General features: G+C 33.9%; 1 protein-coding gene across 1 annotated transcript in view; it reads right to left on the bottom strand.

Annotated features, from left to right (window-relative positions):
* The window catches only part of LOC118191288 (uncharacterized), a 385,781-nt gene that overhangs the window by 70,804 nt on the left and 289,653 nt on the right, over positions 1-25,324 (bottom strand). The window contains exon 5 of the mRNA XM_085807627.1: positions 48-807. Coding sequence (XP_085663753.1) covers positions 48-807 — 760 coding nt within the window. The remainder of the gene's footprint in view (positions 1-47; positions 808-25,324) is intronic.

Here is a 25,324-nt window from a genome sequence, read left to right as displayed (position 1 = left end):
CGTAAGCAAAATGTGATTTTAATTTATTAACATATTAAATCACTTACCTCAGCATACTCGCTGCAAGTTTCAACAGAAGACACAAACTGCACTACATCATCGACTGTCCAACGAGCTAGATCATTAGCTTCTGACTGTGAAGTGCATGATTTTTCAACGCAAAGAGATGCACAGCGCGATCGTTCAGTATTTTGAATTTTTGGAGAAGTCCTTGAAGAAGGTGTGGGTGAAGAACGCATTCTTTTGTCCAATAACGTCATCCATGATGGCTTCACACATCCCAAAGATGACGAAGTCCTCAAACTTCCTGAGCAGTCTCCACTTGTAGTTAAAGACGTATCTATATCTGACTGAAGAAGATCACGACAGTCCTTTAATTCTCTACCAACTTCAAGTTTTGGTCTCTTGACATTGGCGACCGTGAGATCAAGGGGGTCAAGACGGCTCTCACCGTCGGCACTTCTTTTAACAGCGCCTTTTAAGTAATTCTCGAGTTGCGAGGCACTTTGAGCACTAGCAGTCCGAACTAGATTTAATAAAGTCTGAGATGAGGAAAAATCTGATAAGCCGCAAGTTGCGGCATTGGCACTAAGTACCGAATGATTGGTATTATTGCTACTATTTCTTGATTCAAGAGGCGTTAAGGAATTTTGATTGTCTAATTTTCTGCTCAAACCGCCACTTAAACAACTTCCTCCATTGCCTTCAATGTCCATATTTCGCACAAGGAATGGAGACCCACTGCCTTTATAGGAAAATGTTGAGTCGAACCCACGTACAAGTCCATTGCTTTGAGACATGGGAAAACTGCAGGGAAAAGAAAGTCCATTAAGAAACCTATTAACTATAGATATATACATATATAAAAAAACTTCATGATAAACAAATATTATAAGTGTCTTATTCAAGAGATATAAATAAAATATCATAATTAATATTCCTTTCATTTAAATATAAAAATCTGGATTAGTCTTTAGATTAATTTAAAAATTCCGAAATGTTAGATTTTTGAACGTAAAATATTATTATTATTTTAGTCTTTACTTAACGCAGTAGTACTTACTGAGCAATTTTTAACATCATTCAAAAGCTCTCAGAATGGCTGCTTGAAACTGATTTTCCTTTTGTCATGAATGAATATGAGAGAAATCATGCAGCATTTTATTTTTTTGCTTTAAAAGCTAAGGGGCTTTTACACACTTACTGTTTTCAAAACGCAAATTAAAAAGCTTTACAAATGAACTCACAAACACCCAATTTCTTAAATATACAGTATAATTTGCTTGAAGGAAATATAATATTTTATATAAGCAGGTTTTATTTAAGAGCTCAAAAACTCGTGAATAAAATGGCAGCTTTGTCCAAGCAATCATCGGAATAATTTGATGACCTTTGCTCTAACATGGAAAAGAAAATCCTCACAACTATTTCACATTGGGGGAGGGGGTAAGTAAACGATTTGTTTGTTCATTTATTTTCGGCTAAGTACTTTCCCTTTTCCTATTGTTCATGTAATCCAAAGCTATAACGTTTTGGCATCTAAAGAAAGCGAGGAGGACTTAAAGCCAGAGAAGTAAAACATAAAATCTCTGATGCATCGATATACTCGAGATTAAGGACCAAAGAAAAAAGGAGTCGTTGACGCATAAAAGGGACATAAAAATAAAATCAAAATGGTTTGAAACTATCTTAAAATAATGAGATCATTTATGGTTAGAATTCAGTGCGCACCAAAGCCCATCTTAAACCGGCTTTAGAAAATTCTCGCATAAAAGTTTTTCAAAACTTGTTTCAAAGCGATCTGCTTCTTAAGAGATCTTAATTGAAGAAAAATGTCTAATCACTAGCCTTGCTTCTTTTGAACTTAATTAGATGTACCTGACGTGAAAGCCTTTCCCTGGGGCTGTGGTTGTCGCTCATTGCGAATGCTCCACGTATGTATGGGAGTGGCAGTTCAGGGTCATGAATCGACCTGCAATGACCTCAACCCAAGCAAGAATTCAAATTTCGCCTTTTAACTGCCGTAGTCTTACGCTGGCATTGCTATCACTGTAATTATGTTGTGGGTATTGCTGTATTCTTTATCTCGAGGCGGCTACACGGTGGCGATCACAGGACTAAGGGATGGGAGGGGCACTACCCTTGAGATGCTCTGTGCAGGTACTGCCACTTTTGGTTATCAACACGACGGAACGACAAGCCAAATTAGCCGCAAGAAATAAAGAGAACTCCTCATCTAAGACCTACCTGCATGGGTTAAAACGATGCCACCAAGTACTGCCTCGTTAGCCATCACGCCTCAGGAAATTCAGTGATCCCACAAATAAGATACGATCCCATTTTGTTAAATTTACTTTTAAATTAGAACCTACAGATCTGCAGTTGAACAAAAAAGTGAAGCAGTTGTTTTCGTAAAGCTTGTTTGTAGTATAAAAGTTCTGAATGCTTTTAAAATGAACTGGAAAATTATACGCGGAAGTTTCCCCCCCCCTTCTTCATAAACAAACACTTCATAATTTTCATTAACGCTCTTTAACCAACAACCTCTCATTTAATAACGGATTGGAACTATTTTGAATCATCGATCACAGCACGAAATGCCTGAGAAAAATTTCCACTTTGCGAATACAAGTTCTGAATATTTTAAAAATCAACCGGAAAATTATACGCGAGCATTTGTCTACATTCTCGGATAACTGTTGGTTTTCATCGCCTTCTTTAATCAAAAGCTGTATTTGCAAGCGAATGAAACTATTCTGAATGATCAACTAAACTGAAATACACCTGACAGACTGCGGAATTAATTACTATTATTTCTTCACAGATATTATATTAATAAGGGGTAAAACACCATAGCTTGAAATTTCAGTGCTTCAGATCTAACTAGATTTTATAAATAGAGTGAAAATGAGCTGCGTTCTTTCCCAAACAAGAAAGAAAAAAATAGCCTATCCAACCAATAATAACGTATAATTTACAGTATGAAGTTATACGAAGTCTTATCAGAATTAATTTAAATGATTAGCTAAAAAGTTCTAATTTCATTCAATGAATATTCAAATTCTCAACTAGAATAATTTGAAAAAATGTTACTCGCTAATCAAACCTTTCCCCGTTAATTTAGCCTGTTTTCAAGAAACCGGGTCACTGAAAATGAAAGACTTGCCTTTTCGATAAACGATAGCATAAAATGAAAGGAGGGGGTATATAATTGATGATGAAATAGAGGGTTAGCATAAACGTTTTCATTCGTTTTGAAAAGGCTATATTTTCAAAAGTATTTCATGTACACACATGAGAGATATATGAAAAGAACGACAAACTCATCAAGTTTATACACCCTGTAAAATATTCAGTATGTGCCCTTTTGGTGACACAACACACGTCTAGATGATAATCGAGCTCATTCCATACATTTTGTAGCATTGCTGTCCAGATGTTTGGAATACCACAAAAAAAAAAAAAAAAAAAAAAAAAAAAAACTGTGTGGAAGGTTTTGCGTCAACGGTTTGCATTTCAAACCGTTCCATGTGTGATCCTGCAACAATTAAAGACAGAGGATTACGCCCGTCGACTAGATTTTTGCGACCAGACAATTAGAAGACGAAGATTTCGCCACCAAAATGATATTCAGGCAATGAAGCAACGCTCCACTTATCCGGGAAACTTGGTGAAATAGTGAATAACACATGGTGAGTTTGTGGTTCTTTTCAAAAGTATTACTTACTTTTCACCCGTAATACTTTTGAAAATTTAGCCTTTCCGAAATGAATGAATCATTTATGCTAACCCTGTACTATGATTTCAATTTGTTAATTTGTAATAGCCCTCTTTTAAATCTCCTTTTTAATTTGTTTTTTTTCCCGTTTCTATCATATAAAATTTTCATGCTTATGATAAATCTCCATGAACTACATAATTTCAAAATTAAGGCCTATGATGTAATCCTAATATAATTTCTCATGACGTATGTATTTATATAATGGCAATATTTGAACAAGCTTTATGCCTGTACCAACTATAACGCAAATTTTTGGTAAGGAATCGGATTACTAAATACATGCTTCTTGATTGAGTAATCTGTTTCAACATAGCGGAAATATCAAGAAATGATGTATGATGGGGAGGGGGTAAATCGTTCTAATCACTGAATTTTTAAGAACTAGAATGCTGACAATCAGAACATTTATAATCTAAGATGTGCTTTAAACTGAACGTATCAGTGATAGCATCTTCAATTATCTTAGCGCTTACATCTATTGCTACCGCTTTCCATCCCGCGAATTATTACGTAGCATGCTCGTCATAAAGCAAAACTCAAAATGACCTTTATCTTCAGGTCAATTAAATTACATTTCTCTTCAGTGCAATTAAATTGATATACCCCCATAGCACAAAACATCCTCAGGATGTCCTATTTAAGTCGCAATATCCCGGGACATACTTAGGATGTCCCGAGGACATCGTAATTTAACATCCTGAGGATGTCTTATTTAAGTCACTATGTCCCGGGATATGAGAGGATGTCATGAGGATGTTGATTCTCAGATGTCCTGAGGACTTCATCAATTTCACATCCTGAGGACATTCATACTGCATTGTCCAGAGGACTTCGGTTGTCAAACATTCTGAGGATATTTGTTCTCAAATTTACCTGTTTTAGTTTTTTGACATTGCACATCTGAAACTTGCACATTATTTAATTTTTTATGTATTTTACTAAGTTTTTTCTAAATGCTGTACACTAAAAATATTGATATGATTGATAATTTATTCTTGTTATTTTGTTATTAATTTTAATTGCTATTTTTCTGACGTTTTTAAAAATTATTTAGTCATGAAAAGATTTTTTTCAATGGATTAGCATTTTGTAGAATATTTGCTAAATTCCAAATAACATATATTTTTTTATAAAAAATGTATAAATTACTTACAGATTGCAAACCCTACTATAAATACAGGCAAAATTGGAATTTTTTTTTTAAGTACGGAAACGAATTTTTTTTAATTAGGCTGTAGAGACATTAGGTATTTTTTTGGAAGCAGGAAAGATGAAAAATTAGCCACTGCCTTCGCCAGGAATCGAACCACGGACCTCTGGAATACCGGCCCAGAGTGCAGAACCACTACACCACAAAGGCACATTAGGAAAGCGGGAGAAATACCTTATATTACTCCCCTTTTTAAAGAGCGACTTTTTTTTTTTAAAGAGGGACACAATCGCTACATTCTGGGTTTGGATATATCTCTTTATCTGCACTTTAAATATTAATGTTAAGTGCTTTAGCTAAAATTCTTATAATTTGATTCTGTTGTTTTTAAAAACATATGAACTACTGTTCAAAAAATGAAAAGGTATTACTTCAGGTACTTTAAACAGTTTTAAATTTCATGGTGGTTTTGAATTTATTGGGCTCATTTATGTTCATGCTAATAGTGTATGCTTACTTTACAGTAATGAGTTAATTAACAGATTAGTTATTGCTACTAAAACTGTTTTATCTAATCATCAAGCAGAAAATTGCTAATAATAATTAATATTTTAGACTGAAGAATAATGTAACCTGCGCAGATGGAAAACGATACAAAACTGAAATTTTATGCTGTTAGAATTAACTTTTCTGCGGAAATACTGACACCGAATGAAGTAAGAATACTGAATTAAGCAACGAAATAAAATTTTAATATTTTAGAAGACTACAAATACTTTAATTGGGCACCGTTTTTAGTTTTCAGCTCTTAAGATAACAACATACTGATGAAATATATTGTAAAATTCAGTTAGAGAGTTTCAGTACATGAAAAGGGAAACGGAAAACAATAAATACAGCTATTAAATCTTTAACAACACAATGCTACATAAAAATACTATACGTTAGAGTATATTAAATTAGTCGATTACTTTTATAGTAAGAAAAATATGCTGTAAATAATGATCTGCATTTCTCCCCTCTCGAAGTGATTTGTTTAGAACCAACCAGAAACAAGTGGGGGCAACAGTATTAATTTTGTGTGCGTCAATTCAGTATTAATGATTACTTTTATGACTCTAATAAGAATCAACTACAAAATATTTATTCCTACAGAGCCATTAAACATTTAATGAACCCTTTTATTAACGACACGTTATTTATAATTAGATTACAGTAGGTACTTAAGAAATGAGAATATTTATGAGAATACTCAGCACCATGGAAGCACCTTTAGCTGATAATTACGCATGTCTCCATGAAGAAAGACGTAAATTACCAGTCTTTAATACTTAATATTATACCGTAACTTGCTGGAGAACATCTTAGTGGTCAGTTGGATCTATTAGAGGAAATTTTTATAAACATTTATGATCTAGAATTTTTATAGCTGTTTGAAAAAATAAGTGGGCATTTATACTAATTTATAGGAAGGTGTCTGATGTTAAGCACAAGGAAATAGGGCATTTTTAATAGTCTATATTTATGACAGTTAAACGGCAGACCAGTCAGGCTTCCAATCGAAACCGTTTATGGTCTTTGATACTCATTTACAGTAGTTATAAAAGAGGGAGGTATACAACTCCATTCACAAAATATTATCAGATTATTTGAATGTTTAATTTCTCGTTTACAGAATGGGTATACGATTATTTAAGTTCAACAAGCTTGAAACACTGTAAAATAGAAATAATTCATTCATTTAAGCTTGAAACACTGTAAAATAGAAATAAGCTTCATTATTCTGAACTTGAGAAAAAGTAATTGTTTAAATGAATTTCACTTTCCTTCTTTTATCACTATGGCACAAGATGTTTATACTTAAATAAGAATATTTCTTACAAATAATAAGAAAAATAAAATAACTGCAAGATATTAATCAGCTTTCCTTATTTGCTTATGAATTTATATTATATTTATTCTTAAATTAAATATTAGAACAATATATGCCGTACCAAAATTAACGGACCGAACAGCGGCCAAGCGCTGAACACTGGTAGTTCGGTCCAAGGTTCCAATCCCGCGAGCGGGCTGGCTGCAAGAGCGTTTTCGAAGTTTTCCCCGTGTGTAACGTGTATACGAGCAAGTTTCTCCTAGAAAGCTCTTCACGAAAGCATCCCTTCCCTTAAGCAGATAGCCCTCGAGTGCTTTGTCATAATCAAGTAAACCAAACGAAAATTAACGCAGAAACATGTGAAATCATAGAATACATACTAGTCTTTTATTCATTTGGAAATTAATACCAATCAATTGGCTCACGAGCGGCCGAGCGGTAAAAGCCACTGAACGCTGGTAGTTCGATACAGCGTTCGAGTCCTGGCGAACGGGCTGGCTGCATGGGCGTTTTCGTGGTTTTACCCATGTGTAACGTGGATACGAGCCAGTTCCCCTTAAGCATCCACTGCTTTCCTTGTAGTGCCTAAGGGCGGAGCACGTAAAAAAAAAAAAAAAAAAAAAAAAAAAGGGGAGGAGCAAATAGTTAAAAAAAAAAAAAAATTACCAATCAATTTTCAGTTTTCTTTTTGGGCAGAACTGAGCACAGAAATGTCACCAAATTTTAATTCGAAGTGTAATTTTTAAAGCTTTAAGAAATTCCTTATTCGTAATAATCCATTTAAAGCCGTTGCGTCTCGCAACAGCAAACCATAAACATTAAAAGAATCGTTAATCTTATTTAGTGACTAAAATGCCACAGTAAAAACTTTGCGAAATTTTAAATTGGCAAAAAACGCTAATTCAATTCAAACAGAGGTCTGGATTATAACAAAATTATTACATGTCATATAAAAGTTAATTCCAATTTTTACTCAAGTTTCTTTTTTTTTTTTTTTTCCAAATTAGTACGCAGCTAAATTTTAGATATTAAACCTAGCATTTTAAATAAACCACAAAATTTTCAAATTCATATAGATAAATTTCGAGGGACTTCTGCTTGACATAAACGGAAACCACAAATTATATAAATCAGTACCTTCCCTCAAAAGTTAATTAAAACACGCAAGAATATATACAAGATTAGCATTTTCTAAATTACTACCATAGTTCTTCATAACATTATCCATCTCAAATATCAAAATTTAGAAATTCCCAACCCACATCTGCTTTTTAAGTGAGTATTTATATTAATTTGCTTCTGCTGTAATACTGTCATTTAATTTTTCAAGTAGAAACTCTTCAATTATTCTAGAAATATATACCAAAATACGAACAAACATCTGGTTATACTGCAGGCACACTGACAAACCGTGATAACTTTACAATTCATTTAGTAGGGGAGGTAGGGAGAAAATGAAACTAATAATTACATCTCAAAGTTTGGGACATTAAAATTCTGACACTGAATAATATCACGCAGTTTCAAGGATACTTGCTTCGTTCAGTTTCGTTAGTTCATGCATCTTGTAAAAGAGATCCGATATCTTTTTAAAAATAGCTTCATTTAATTAACGAATTGAAGTACATATAGAGCCATTTAGTTAAGAATACCGAATTAGTTTGTTATCTTCAGGGTAATTTGAAAAATAAAGAAATAAAAATCACTGACCTGAACGTAAGTAAGAAATGAAAGTTCTAATAGAATATTGAGCTTTTCCCAGTATAAAAAATGACTCATTATAAGTTTGAAACAAATTACCGGTATTCTTTGTTGGATGGGAAAGAGATGAGGGTTTGGAGACAAAACGGTTGCGCAGCTTAATGAAGGAAGAGAAGCCGATGGGAAGACACGTTATGGGCATCATCTGTGCCACAAACAGAGTCGAAGATGAAGCATTTTGACAATAGCCAATTACACCGCAACACGAACAGTCGAGACATTCCGAAAGAAAACGAAAGAAGAAAATCTTCCAGTAGTGCGGATGTCATAAAGAAGAAAAAGGTAAATACCGACAATGCTTTCTGCAGCCACGTTTAGCTTTTCATTTCTTAATTGGGCCCAGCGCTGAGTAGGATATTTTGCTTTCGCTATCATTAGTCTGAACCCAAAATAGAGGGAAAAGAACCTTCACACCCCGCCGGGGCTTAGTGACCTCGGTCGCCAGTAATGACCGTCCGTTTTCTCTCAAAGCCGAAGACTTGCTGGCGGATGTTACGGGTCAACGTATGAACCTTATCCACCTTCTGCAGCTTCATATGAAGGGTGGGGCACATATCGACCAGTCTCCAAGGGTCGAAGCAAAAATAAAAATCTTCCAACTCTTAGATTAAATCTTCGCACAAGGCACTTCTATTCCAGACACCTGTAATATGTTAACGGCAGTTTTTCGCATCGGTGATGGATGGATGACAAAGCTGAAATCCTACATTAAAACAGTTCGTCTTTTGCAAGGGATAATTTAGTGCGTTTTAACACAGAAAATTAGCACTTACTAATAAATTATCGGTTTGTTCCAAAAGGCGAAAAAAAAAAAAAAAAAAAAGACATAAAACCTCAATCAATAAATTATAAAAGTTTTTTTATACAGTCTTTATTAACAATCACATGAAATCCATGATAGCAAACATTTTATTAGCACTCTGCATAACTAACTAGTATTTAAAATTTCCTCAAACCCAAAATAAAAAAAAAAATTGCTATTATAAAACGCAAAATATGTATAAAAAATAAATCAAATGGAGAAGTTTAAGACCACAAGCCGGGGGTTTATTTGAAGCTCGGTAAGCACGTAACCAGACGTACAACTTCATTTCCACTTTCATTATCTTCAAACAGGAACACATAAAGAGCAAGTATCAGGCATGGTTCATGGCCAATTTCTGTTTCCACAGTATTTAGTTCTTTCAAACGTGTTTGATAAACTTTTCAAAGGATATTTAAACAGCAAACTAATGTCGACGGCTTAGTCATCAACTCGTCTCACAGCAAACTGATGAATACCTTAAAATTATTTGTGCATTACTTTGAGCAAACATTGCCAGTTGTGCGATCACACTAGTGGGCAACAGGTTAAATGGGGGGAAAAAAAAAAAAAAAAAAAAAAAAAACTTTAGCTTTACTCTTACGATACTCTCGACATTTTTTTAACTGCACACTGTACAAAATACTAGATTATACTTTTCAAATACCTCACATCCCAAGAGTAAAAATCTCCTCCACCGAATATTTCTGCAGCAATCTAAAACACAATATATTTCACTCTTACGTTAAATGCTATTAATTTAAATTTTATCTATGATTTTATATTACAATACGGAAACAATTCGTAAGCTTCAACAATACATTACAAAAAGATCAATAAAATCAAATTCCATCACATTTAGAAATATTTTTCGTAGAAAAGTTCTGTTACATAATACAGTAATAGTAGAATGTGTTTTTCAATACATTATGGAAAATACAGTATCAAATAGAGGCTCGTATTTACGTGATTATCGGTGATACGGAATCTCTTTCATGTACTATCATATGACATACCTGTATTGCAGGGCGTAATCTGTTTCGAACGCATTCAGATACCGGGTTTATGCAATATCAGCATTATAATCAAGAACGCTAGTCAATGTTGGACAAACTTTTCAAAACAGAAATTATCTTGAATATTTTAATAGGAATATTGTTTACGGAAGAGAAAGAAAATGTGACATATAATTAAAGTTATTTATCGAAATAATGCGATAAAAGCCCTTATTTTTCTGTAAACATTTTGTAAATTTTGTTCAAATTATCACAATTGCTGATGCTTTAGACAGCGCATGCTTCTTTTAACAGAACTAACTATACTGAATTTAAATCATTGAAAGAAAGAGGATTAGCGGAAACGGGGTTGAAACAAAATTTAAGCAGCAGTTCTAGAAAGCCTACCTTGTTAGATTAGGTTAATTGAATATGGCAAAGTACTGGAAGGGCATCTGCCTAAGGGAAGAGATGCCCTTCGTGGAGAAATTTCTCAGGGAACTAGCCAGTATTAGCATTACACACCAGGAAAACTACGAAAACTAACCATACCGCCAGCCCACTGCCGAGAAATGAACCTGTGTCGAACTACCAGTACTCAGGGGTCTGAACCACTTGACCACAGGTGGGGCCAGCTTTCTTTTTTATGATGCTGTATTAGATGAGAACAAAGTAGTGCAATATTTTCTGTATAGTAATGACAGAATTTTTTAGTGCAAACGATTGGCATGTATTTTTTAAATTATGCAGTAAATTTCTTTCATATTCTGTACAATAAAACAGGCCATCAGACAGACGGAAATTTATAGTACGAGTATCATAGCTAAAGTAGATACAAAAGAGAAAGTTTTTTTAATGCATTAATAATTACCATCCTGCGATCAATTTCGGCATAACGCAAATAGAAGTAAACTCTTCTTTTGTAGTCCTACAGTACATCATTTTATAATTATTATTATTGTTACTAAGCTGATAAATGAGGAAAGCTTGAATTTAACAAAAACAACGAAGTTTCATATTATTCTCTTACTACACAACATAATACATGGTCTCTTACCGAAACAGTAACAGAAAATATAAAATTTTTCTGTGAAAAAAGTGAAACGAAAGAAATACGTTTTAACACTGAAGCAGCCAAAGCCCTCGAAATGTTTCCTTTTAATATCTTAGCAGCCCCCATTAGTTTCTTAAACGTTCTCTGAAGCGTTAGGTTGGAAAACCGCTTTCGAGGAGTAAAAGGTCTCGGCATTAGACTCCATTAGACACCTATGGTGTGCAATTGCTGCTTCCTGTTCCTCTTAAGTAAGTTCCCAATTGACGAATATTATTTATTTGAATAGAACCCTTTGCCACAAACTCCGCATTTTACCTTTTATCATTTTCCATTCCTCCTTTTTTGTCAGTTTCGTAAGTAAGCACTTAAGTTCTTTAAACAGGTGACGTCATCTTGCCACGCTGCTTATTTTCTGAAGATGCCAATTTCCTGAAAGCACAAAAATAGCGGAGACAGCTTACTATAATCTTTGAACTGCCTAGTCAACATTTCTTTCGCTTTTATTACAGTGTCACGATTTCTACACTTTCAATAAAAATGTTTCATAGTCTGCACAAATATTCCGAGACTGATGCTTAGTGCAAGAAGGCACGTGCATACGTAGTAGTAGTGTAGATGGGGGGGGGGAAGAAGGACATTTGTCCCTGGACGAAGAAACCAAAGGACGCCAAATTGATCTACGAAATTTTAAAATGAAATGTTTTCCATTCCTGGCAAACAGTGTGGGCGGAAACTTCAGTTGCCCCCAGGCGATGAAAACCCCAACTACAGCTCTGATACGTAGTTGTCTCCTTACTTCACATCAATCACATTTATTCAAAGACTTGACTGCATCAAACTGTCGAGCAATATGCACCATACAATGAGTTTTGTATGTATAGTAATCACAGTCTTTTAAGCTGCTTTTCCAAGCAAAGCATTTGACTAGTTTTGACGCCAGCGCTAATATTATTCATCCGAATACTTTTCTCTAAAAGAAGGATTAGGTAACTCAAAGGACTACTCAAAATGATATTAAAAGATTGAAATTCTTACGTAAATGATTCTGACAGCAAAAGCTGTTGCCGTTATTATTTATATTTTCGTCATTGAATAGTAGGAAAAAAAAAAACTTTTTTTTCGATATAAGTAATGTTGATTTCTTCTTTTAAGATTCATTTTAACTTAGTTTTAAATAACATACAGCATTCAATTTCAAGAAGAATTTCCAGATGAATAGATTATTTCGAAAAGAACTTAGTTCGTTTAATTATATTAATTGTCAGTTTTCATCAATGAATGTGTAATGTAATACACGTATGCATTAACATCTTCTTAACCCGAAAAACCAGACAAAACATACAGCTTTAGAGAAATGCCAAGTCTGGAACGAAGACAAGGCTTTTGATATTTCCTAAAAAAATACACTGAAGGAAAAGAGAAATCCCAGCACCAAGAAAAAAATATTATAGATTAATGAAATTTCGGAAATACATTTGTCTAAGTAACATATTTAATTGATTAAATTTTCCAAATCGCAGGTTATTGCAAGCACGAGAAGAACCATTTCAAATGTGAAATGCTGGTACATTAATAACCGGTGTAGCCACCAGAGTTTGGAATGCAAGCATGCAAACGTGCATGCATTGTGTCGTACAGGTGCTGGATGTCAGTTTGTAAAATGGAGTTCCATGCCTGTTGCAATTGGTTTGTCAATACAGGGACGGTTAATGCTGGTTGCGAATAACGCTGGAGTTGTTTGGCAATGATTTCCCATACGTGCTCGACTGGAGGAAGATCTGGTGATCTAGCAGGCCAAGGCAGCATGTAGAGAATGTTGGGTTACAACAGCAGTGGAAGGGCCAGCGTTATCATGTTGGAAAATAGCCCTCGAATGCTGTTCATGAATGGGAGCAGAACAGGTTGAATCCCTAGACTGACGTATAAATTTGCAATCAGGGCGAATGGGATAACCACGAAAGTGATCCTGCTGTCATGCGAAATTGTTCCCTAGACCATAAAGCCAGGTGCAGGTCCAGTGTGTCTAGGCTGCAGACAGGTTGGTTGCTGACGCTCATCGGGTCTTCTTTTAACCAACCACTGGCACCAAGATAGAACCCGCTTTCATCAAAAAACACAACAGATCTTTACTCCGTCCTCCAATGAGCTCTTGCTTCAACTCTTGACGTCGCAAACGGCTTCTCTAGACCACCAAACCATGTGCAGTGGATATATTCCTGCCAAGTCTTTCTGCATTATCGCCGAAAGTAAAATCCACTTACACGCAGTCCTATTACACGACCTCCTTCAAAAAAAGTAACTAAATAAATATGAGCACGCAAAAAAATGCATACTTCTAGAACTGCTTCACAAGTTAAGTCTCTCGTCTCAAAAGAAAATCCACATGCTCAAGGACAGGATCTCAATACCCTTAAATATCTCAGTATAAACAGTAACTAAAATAATAACAAATATTTTAAACCTTAAAAAAAGCAAATATTTATCGCCATTTAGCTAGGCATTTCACTGAACATGTAGAATTCTTTACAAGGATTATTAGCCTTATATAAATCGATTTATGTCGCAACAGTGGATGACGATGATGAAAATTTTAACAAAGAATTTATGATTGTTTCTTGTTTTTCATACAATGAAAAACTAAAAAAGTTTAAAAAGGTCGGAAGAAGTGTTCTTTAACTGAAATGTTTTGTATAAGCAAGATAATATTTTAAATCTACCGAAATAGCCAGCTAAAAAGTACATTTATCCAATTTACTGCTAATTTGTTTTTCAAAAACTACAAAAGGAACAAGTAGTAAATCCATATTTCTCGCTTATATTCCTCTAAAGTTGTTCGCCAGGTGATTATTTTACTTCTTGATTTTTTTTTGTGGGGGTAACCTCTTATGTTAATGTAGACTTTAAATGTAGTGTTTAAATGTAGTAATGTATAATAATGTAACATTTAATGTACACATTTTTTAATGTAATTTTGGAAAAACAAAGGAGAATAGACTAAACTATCACTGCTAGCTGAAAAAAAAGCCCTCTTTAATCATGGAAATCAAAATGCAGATTGAAAATCCAGATAAAGTGCTAGCAGTTTTTAACTATAACGTAATAAATTCACTTTAAGAAGAGTTGACAGCCTTTATAACCATATGGTCATGATCTAAAAGTAATGCATAACATTAAGTCCAGTTTCAACACACTTACGCTTTTATAACTGAGTAGTTAAAATAAAAATACTGATATCAACACTGCAGTCTTTTGCTCCCAAAATTAAATTCTGATGTTTTAAAACGAGACCAGATGTAATAACATAATTATTATGTAATTTACATAGATAAACAGAAGTTTTTAATGATTACCCAGGAAGTAAGTATATCCATTGGCATCAAAAAAATTCTGAACCAGTTTCGTTTCGCCTTAACTTTCCTAATTTGAGCGGTGACCTTCAGTTCTTTGGCCTGAAGTTGGTCTAGGAACATATAACGCCAGCTGTATTTTTCAAACCCTACCAAAACAAAGACATTCTTTTTTTTCGATGGTGACCAAGCCTTTGTTGAATACAAAGCGGTATGTTTTTGCTGTGTTCCGAAAAGTTATAAAACTTCCTTGAAGGATGCCGTTCTTGAACTCTGAGACACTCAGCAAACATTTTACAAACATTCTACAAATAAACGGCCATTCTTACTTACTTTCGCAGTGAAGAAAACAGAACAATGGAATGCAAGAACACTTTTTTTTTACTTAGAACTATTACAGTGGTCAAAACACAAATTCATGTTTTAAAAGCTATGCATACCTTTTTAGATGTATTTTTGGCGCCGATTTTAAAACTCGAATCAGTTTTGCTTTAACAAACACAGTATTAATTACAGCATGGGCTACCTCATATTCCAGCTGAACTGATATATGTGTGAATAAATAATATATGATCTCCGGGGAATATACATATGTGGTATCGGAAAAATGTTTTTGTATTTAAAAGCACAATTATTCAAAGTGTTTTCGCTCAATATGCTGCTGAAAATCGATCAATATAGACAAAAACTAAGAAATTTAGATTCTACTTTACACAAAGCCTCCCCCCCCCCCCAGGAAAAAAAAGTGAAATTCAATACCAATAAATTTCAAAATATCCAATAAATAAATAAACAAAACAAAAAAAAAAAAAAAAAAAAACAAAAAAAAAAAAAAAAAAGAAAAGAATTAAAGAAATGTGAAATTAAAATCTAAAAAATTATAAAAGTCTCAAAATATATGTTAAAACCAGAAAAATAAATAAAGAAGATGAATTCAATTAAATCCGATGTAACGTTATCAAGAGGAGGATATATCATATATCAGACTCAAAGGGGGATTGTAACTGAGTACAAACAGCTGGTATTTGGAAGACTTCGTGAAAGCAGCAAAAATTTTTTCTTTCTCAAAGTATGTTCTTATTTCTTTGTCTGAACCATGTACCACAGGTACCACCTATTAAGTGCCTTAAACAGAACAAAAATTTGGTTGCGCTCGACAGTTACTGAGATTGTTTGGATGACTATATGTATGTTGAATGCCTAACGAAAACTAGTTCAAGAAAGAAAAATCGAAATAGGTAAGAAATTTTGGAGAGGTTTAGCGCAGAGAAGATTAAAATTATTGCAGTAAAAGGGAAAAAAATCTGAAAACTTTTAGATTTTCCAATTACGCCCAAATGGACGTTTTTTCAACATTTTGTGTGTTACCTTTATTTATTAAATATAATGTTCTTCGCACTTAAACCATAAAACTGAATTGAACAGCAATATTGTAAAATAATTTTAAAATGAGCATATCTTTAGAATTTCCGATACACAGTCTCGCGCGCTGGAGATAAAAAACTTTTTTTTTTCGTACAGTGTTGCCGTTGCTCGCTTTGAAATCGTTCAGTTTGTTAATCAAAAATTCATTAAAGTCTTACAAAATATGAAATCGATAATAAAACAAATTCCAAATTCGGGCTTCCAGATTCCCATATTCGGTGGAGGATTACGTTATTCAAAATTTGATGGCTTTAGGTACCGTTGTTTTATCACAATGCGAGAAACATACATACATTTATGCAGATTCTTTAAAATGAAATTAATAGTCCTTCTGGGCAAATTGCTCCTTTGGACTAAAATATTAAGAAATCTCATCGTTCCCATTCTCCAGACTTGAACAATTGGCTTGCTCATGTATTCGAGGCCGTTGCTTATTTACCAGTTCATTCGATTAAGAAAAAACACGGGATTTCGATTACAACTATCTGCCTGAGGGAAGAGGTGTCTTCATTGAGAATTATTTTAGCAGAAACTATCTTGTGTTCGTCCTACACGAACACTTGCGAAAAATCACCAAAATGCTCATGTAACTATTCATTTCGCCGCGATTAGAACTCTTGGGCCGGATTACTAGTACTCATCTGTTTTTTCACTCGACCACTGCGAGCGTATTCCAGTCCAATTTAATTTCTGAATCTCAAGTCCCCCGTCTCATATTCTGGCTACGCCCAAGCCCAGATGTTACGCGAATAAAGTCAGTTAAGTCCACCACGAAAACATCCTCTACTCAGGTAGATAATCCTTGTGTGCTTTGTCATATTAAAATAATCTAAACTACTCTAACTTCCTGGAATGAGATTTATGAGGACAGACCTGGTGCTTTGATAATAAACTGCTATGCTCTAGACTTTCCTTTTTATCTCCCTTCAGAAATTTTTCTGACCTGTATAAACTTTTTGCTATTTATTAAGCGCTAAAGTATTTTGAAAAGCGATCTAAATGGCTGTGTAAATAATGACTTCTGATGCTCGAAATATTACACCCAAACTTATTCAAATTCAAAAGCATATTTTCTGTTAAATGAGGGTAGTTTTTTAATTTATCATGATTAAAATGCATTTAGATTTTTAAACAAACAACGACTAGGCATAAGACAATAATATTCAATGAACATATGAAAAATGAAATTAAACTGTCTGACCTAATGGCCATTAAATGCTCCTAGTGCCATGTTTGTGCATTCAATTCAGGGAATCTTTTTAATAAACAAAAATTATCCTCCTTTACTTACAGCTGCCATTAACAGTTTCAAGGCTTAAATTGATAAATAATGATGAAACGTTATCTTTAACAACCAAAAGCTATTTAGTTACGTTTTAATTCCTAACTACCATGTCTTTCCTTGATGACAATTCTTTGCAGATCCAGGCGTCTTTTATTTATCTAGCCTTTCCTTTCTGCTCTGCCACTTTCCAACACATAGGGTGCGCAGATATTTTCTGTATCCACTTTGCTGAGATTATGGCAAAGCACACTAAGGTTATCTGCCTAAGGGGAGGGATGCCTTCGTGGAGGACTTCCTACGTGTTGACTAAGAAGAAAGTTTATCATACTTGAAGTCTACACAAATCAATAACTGATCCTTTTTATCCTAATTTTATTTTATTTTTCTTTCCTCCAGGACTACATACACGTTTCATATTTTCTTTCATACTGCCATAAAAATTTAAAGACCAATCGAAATGGATTTAAGTTATTGCCAATTCCGTTTAACAAAAATAATTTTATTCAGAGCTAACCATTTGAGATTATCTACACATACATTTGTATACTTACAAAAGATAAAAAATGGAAGGAGAGAAATAGCTGATGCCTGAAACAGCGGACATAAACTGGTGAATATTTTAGGAGGGGGAGGAAACCTCACTTGATTGGTATACAAAGACTGCTACGCCGTATTTCCAAAATTAAAACTGGTTATGAACAAATCAAAAATTTTATAACAAATTTTTGAATCAGCATTCAAATCATTTCCAAGAAAATTTAACTTCAGATACTTAAGGGAGGAGAAGTATACTGATATATATATATGTATATGCAGCAGGGTGTGATAATTGTTTAAATCGCCTGTCAAATTCCTTTGAAAGATCGAATGCATAAATACAGCTAAAATATACTTTTTATCTTACCGAATTACCTGAAACGATGTCTATTATTTTGATTTGAAAATGATTAGCTCTTCGATTATTTCTTATCTTTTCCGTATACGCACCTAATTGTATATGTAAACCGAATAACTATCCCAAATGACTCTTTGTTATTTAAGTACGGCACGACACACAGTAGCTATCTACCCAAGGTATATTTTAACAGATATTGCTTCTTGTTTACGTTAGACATGGAGAAAATCATGAAATCAGCCATTTCACTTCGGGAATAAACGAATTAGGAACAAACTACCTAATATAACTCAAGGCCTTTTTTGAGCCACTCGGCACAGGTTAATCGTATCGCAGGAAGCAGAAATCAATCATTTATGTGTTAAAAAATGCGAAAATTTCCAAGCGATGCCAGATATGTGGTCACGTATTTATTTTTAGTCCAAAGGGGCAATTTGCCCAGAAGGACTATTAATTTCTATTTAGCATTTTGCGTTGATTCACTACAAGTGTTGTTTCACTTTTCAGATTGTTGCCACCAAATGTTATCGCCCTGCATTATATTTAAAGAAATTAAATAACGAAGAATCTGCATAAATGTATGTATGTTTCTCGCATTGTGATACAACAACGGTACCTACAGCCCTCAAATTTTGAATAAATCCTCCTGTCAATATGAGTACCTGAAAACCCAAATTTGAAATTTGGAATTAGTTTTATTATCGATTTCATATTTTGTAAAACTTTAACGAATTTTTGATTATCAAACTCAACGATTTAAAAGCGAGCAATGGCAACACTCTACGTGGGGGGGGGGGGGGACCTTTTTGTTTCCAGCGCGCGGAACTGTGTATCAGAAATTCTAAAGATATGCTGATTTTAAAACTATTTTGCGACATTGCTGTTGAACTGAATTTTATGGTTTAAGTGCGAACAACATGACATTTAATAAATAAAGGTAACACACAAAATGCTAAAAAAAAAAAAAAAAAAAAACGCCCCTTTGGACGTAATTTAAAATCTGAAACCTTTCAATTTTTATTATTATTATTTATTGTTACCTAAACGCTTACGAGTAAAGTACACGCAACGTTCTTCATTCTAACTTGAACAATACGATTTTAATGAAGCGCAACTAACTATACATGTTCGCGTATTCAAACTTTTATTTTCATAAAGGATTAATGAAACATCAAAACAACGAGCTCTAATGCGTATTTTACTTTTATAACTTTTAATCCTAACTTAATTAAAGTTACATACCATTAATGATTATTATTCAGTTTTCTTTCCTACATTACACGTTTTCACATTTATTAAAAATAAATCAAATTTCAAAGTAATGCATTTAAGTAAATAAAAAAAAAAAAAAAAAGAAAGTGCATTTGTCCCAATTTCACAATAACATATTTTAAATCTTTTATATTATAAACATTTCACTAAGCTTAAATTACTATAAATGTCGCAGACACTTTTTGGGTTGACCTCTGTCCAGCCTTTCTGAAATCCTTAAGCATGGAAGAAACATACACAGCTGCGCTCATTGGCAAAAGCCACTCATTAAAAGTTGGCATTTACTTACAAAAGATAAAAAATGGAAGGAGAGAAATAACTGATGCCTGAAACAGCGGACATAAACTGGTGAATATTTTAGGAGGGGTGGGGGCAACCTCACTTGATTTCGAAAGCAATCCAAAGGTCTCCCTCCTTCATAAGCATAAGCATTTTGCAAAGGGGCAACAGCCATGTTTATAAGAAGAATGAATGGGTGAAGCAAACAGAAAGCAAGCGTAGCGCCATCTCTCGAGAAAGCAATACAGTAAAGTAATGTGAAAAGGCTAAGCTATCAGAATTTTGAAAACATTAAAAAGAACCCTATTGGAATTAACATCATTAACAAAAAAGGACATGTTCATGACTATATCCCAGTACATTTTTTTACCAATGCTTACGAAGTTGTAATGTTGCATTACTGCTTGCCTCGACAGATGGCGCCGCGTTTTTTTTTTTTTTTTTTTTTTTTTTTTTCCTCATTTGCTCCGTTAATTTTCATATAAAAGTGCTTGTTGCTCCTCTAACTGAAACAAACTGTAAGTCCTGCAGAACACGCTTTTACGAATTATTTCCGATGCTCCCACGTTTCTTGGAAATAACATCATTCACGCTGTTAAAAACTATCTACCATCAAAGAAGAACTCCAAGACAAGCAGTTAAATATTTTGATGCCATGTTCGGTCTAACCATGTTGAAATTTCCGAAATATTAAAATATGATCACAGAGTTTTGTAGCGGTATAAACGACTTTGCGCTGTACTTCCTGACCCAACATAGAGTCTAAACAGACAGCTTATTTTCGCTTTTTTTGCCATGTCCCAAAAGCGTATATACTACTCTACTCCGCGGGAGTTCCGAGTTCCTCTTTTTCCTCGACTCGTTTTTACTTGTTTTTTTCGTGTATTTATCCAAGATTTTATCTCATTTATTTAACCATGTATTTTTCTTACTTTTGTATCGTTTATTTCTGTACAAATATACATATTTTTACTAGCCTATTTTTTTATTTTGCTTTTGTTGTATCTGCACCATTTTTCATATCTATGCAATGGTTATTCATAATCACTATTCAATGATTTTTCTCTTGAGATTTCGCCTCTTAGGCGGGATGTCTGCTTCACCATCTTTTAATCAACGTTTCTTTGGTTCCATATTCAAGACGTAAAACCGTACGGCTGAAGTTAAACCTGCAATTAAGATAAAGGTATTGGTCGCCTTTGGAATTTTTTTTTATTCCTGAAGAAGAGCTATCTACGTCTGATCACCCTCAGAATCGATACAGTGTTATTCAAAATCTACCCAAACTAAGGTTGTTTTTTTACTTATATACGGTATTGCATATTCCAGACAAAAATGTATTTAAACGTGTATTTTATAGCAGAACCCCATAAGATTACATTTTCGCAGATACTTCAGCAATTCTTCCTGTAAAAGTTAATCGCTAATTTTATTCCAGTTATTACTCCAGTTCTTTATTTCCAGTAACTTTGAATCACTTTAAATCTCGCACACGCAGGAATAATTCATTAAGCACTTCATTTCCATATCAATTTAAGAAAAAAATCTACAGAATTAGGTTTATGAATGAAAATTATGCACACGAGAAAAACATTTTATAAAATCCAAGAAAAATTAGAGGAGTCAGCAGGAAATGTGTTTCGAGCAATTTTAATCCGGAGCATTGGCTACGTAAAAATATCTAATTCCCATGCTCCAAGTGAAGAATGCTAAACGTTCCTTCCAGATTTTCAAATGGTTTTTAATCAAACATAGGTAGTAAAGAAATAAATTACTAATGAGATAATTTATGCGTAAATAAACTGTGAAAGACTTTTGTGAAGTTTTAACAGAAAAACTTCCAAAAAAGAGCCTATTCCCTTGAATCGCTTAAGTGACATTTTGTAGTAGGAAGTTACGGTGTAGAGTAATTTGAAACGATATGCTTCGGTGTCTATGAATTTCTCGACCGCTAACGCTAACATATGTATAAAATTTGAGGATAGGGGGAACATTATCCAGTGGCCACGAAGGTAATTATGGAGCGACCATTAAAGGCGAGCAGTGGCAGTTTTGCCGTTTTTCCCACTTCATCAAAGCACGAGCTTCTTGAAGCGAGCGTGAGTCTGTGCTGCTTAATGGGCACGATTTTCTACTTATGCGGCAACGGTGGCCTGACTCCAGCTTCTTCACCTGTCTGCGCGGCTGCTTCCTACCTGAAAGAGGGGAAAAAGTTCTCCCGCCCACCCCATCCTCGGCTTGATCGTCATTTGTTATTCGTTAGTGGCAGCCAGTCTTGGGATTTAGTTACAAATCTCTTCCCTTAATCTATTCAGGCGCAGCACAATTTCCCTACAGAGGAGCCATCATCAGATCAAACACTTCTGCAAAATAAGGCAGAATATCTGCTTATAAGTACAATTTATGTTATCTTATCTTTTAAAATTTTACTGGTTAAAAACAACTTGACCGTAAATGATCGCACGGGATTAAAGAAATAAACACAAATGCTACTTTAGATGACATGTTTACCTTAGCGAAAAAGAGGCAATAAAATACACCAAATCTATTTTAAAATGCGCTCTTTAACATCCTGTTGACGATTATAGATTGGAAACTTCGTTGTAGACATCATTTAATTCAAATAATAAAAATTTACTTGAATATATAATAATAATTTGATGGTAAAAAAAACTGATGTTGATATAAAAAGTTTCCGTAAGATTCTTTCCAAAAATATGGCGAATTACGTTCGGAAAAAGCCATTTTAGATCTGGTAGAGAATTATTCAAAATTCTGATTCAGCAAACGTGGAAGATTTTTCGCGTTAACGTGTTTCTAGGTATCTTTCATTACGAAAAGAAATATTTTTTATCGCTTTATAAATAAAAAATGCTTATATAAATCTTCAGCATTACAAATACTGAAAACGGGAAAATACATAAATATTTCTTTCATTAGAAAATATAATCATTTTTAGAGCAAAGTGAATGTTTTGGAATGAAATATCAACATTGACTGAATGAGCCCAAAGCGTTGAAATTCCCGGTTACATACTTTCACACATAGTCATAAATAATACTATAAGAATCTCGCTCTGAACTGAAACAGCACTTTGCAAAGTACTGCACTATCACTTAATAAATTATCCCCTCTATTATTACAGAAATGTCATTTGTATTGATAAATTGTTCCATAGAAAATATAATTTTTATTGTATAGAAGCTATATTTTATTGTATATATTATATATTTTATTGTATATATTATATATTTTATTGTATATATTATATATTTTATTGTATATATTATATATTTTATTGTATATATTACATATTTTATTGTATAGTAGCTGAATTAGACAGGGCTTCGAACAACACTAGCTGTAAGACCTTACTTTTTTTTTTTATAAATTTTAAGACAGTATAACAAAAATGTAAGATTTAAGCAAAACGTTTAATCTAAAACAGTTACATATTAATTGTCGCTGAACCGGTATAGTGGTTAGCGTCGCTGACTGCCGGGTTCGAATCCCGGAGGAGGCATGGATGTTTGCAAATGCATAGTGTCGGTTCGGCATGGCGGCACTTTAAATATGCGGCGAGCCGAAAGTCCTCTCGTATGGTTTTGTAGAAGGGGAGAGGTGTGGACCTCGGACCCCTTCCCCCTCCCCGGGTGCTCTCCATCACAAGGGGGGCGGAACTGAGCAAAATCGCACTGTCACCTGTAAGATGCTCAAGGCTATTGCCAACGACAGGCCTAAACTAGCACTCCTTGCCACGCGATATTTCTGGGCTTTGGCTGATGTTACGGTCAGACAAATAAGCATAAGTAACAATAACATATTAATCAGTAATTTATCCGAGTGCACTCCTTGGGGGGGATTATCTTTACCTTTGTTCCTTGTAGAGATAATAACTGCCCTGTAGACATGATTGAAGTCCACTTAATGTATGGTAAGAAAAGCAGCTCATTTACAGAAATTCAAGATCACAAATGCATACGAGAAAATTTGATGAAATTTTAAAAACATGATTATTATTTCCCTTTGCTGAGTTACTGGACACAGTGTTAAGAAAGAGCTTCGTTTTACAGCGTCTTAGGTAATTAAATTTCCTCTACTGTGCCACATGTCCGACGTTTATATTTGATGTATCGGCTATCCCGCGTGCCTCTTGCACCGTAAATTTCTCGCGAAATTCACTAACAGCACGATTTCGATTGCAAGGCACGTTCTGTTTTCGGGACTAGAGACATGATATAAAGTCCCTTTAAAGCTAGACGCGAAGAAAGGGCTAATAACCTACAGAAATACCTTCCAGCTGACAATTAAGGAAGTTCGTAACCACACTATTCGAAAGTCTATTGCAATAAAATTACAACTCGTTCAGAAACAGTCACACTTTTTAATAAACGATGATACAGCAGCGAGAAAATGAAGTGGCCATTTGGCAGTAGCAGAGAGGTTAACTATCGTTAATTATTTATTAATCATGATGTTTCATGAAAGTGAACTATTTACGCTTCTAGGTGAAGGAATTTCTTTAGGAAGCAATTTAAATATTTTAAGTTGTCTGACAGCGTTGGCTGAAAAATCAGCTCCCTGCAGCTTTAGCACCATCTTGAAGGCTAAGGGTGAATGAATTCGGGAACATTTAAAATATCCAGCTGTGAAGTCAAGGTCATGTTTACAGTGGAAAACTGCTACTGCCTGCTTATATAATATTTAACTGTTAAAGTTGCTCGATTCATTTCAAATAACTGAAATATTTGCCGATTTTAATATGTATTTATTTAGATAATTTTACAACCAATTTATACGAATATTTATGTCTGGATGTACTTTAACGTAAAATTACACTTATATTTAAAAACCATTTTGATTTTATATTCAAAAATTGTTTTTTATTTCAAAATTATAATTGTATTTATGAAATTTTTCTTTCGAGTTAATAGTTACAAATGTACGCGTGACTTCTTAATTAAAGAAATTTTATATTACTACAACATTTACATTTTATATTATTACATTATTACTATTATTACAACGTTGTAGTTACTATATACGTTTAGCAGAAATTATAAATAAGTAACGTAGCGGACAAATAGTACGTTCGTAAGTTTTATAGCTTTTAAAATGCGTATACTTAAAATTGTTCGCATTGTGAATATAGCCTCTTAGAAATTGCTTTTACTTTGTTTTAGCTTTCCAAGAAAGGGGAGAAAAAAAGAATCACTTCGATTTTTTTTTTCTTTCCCAATCAGTGCAGATAAATCGATAATGCAACTACTCCGACGTAAGGCTAGCGATATTTGTGAAATAAATATCAAATGACTCGAGGTAAATTCTGAAACACAATACAACCTGTTGTGGAGAAGTTTACATTTCTGAAATTTGCCAATTTTCAATTGCATTCTTCTGTTGCG

This window comes from Stegodyphus dumicola, chromosome X1, assembly GCF_044657685.1.
Source record: "Stegodyphus dumicola isolate Sdum_Otavi_A_Nest chromosome X1, ASM4465768v1".
Taxonomy (NCBI): domain Eukaryota; kingdom Metazoa; phylum Arthropoda; class Arachnida; order Araneae; family Eresidae; genus Stegodyphus; species Stegodyphus dumicola.
This window is presented reverse-complemented; position numbering and strand designations above follow the sequence as displayed.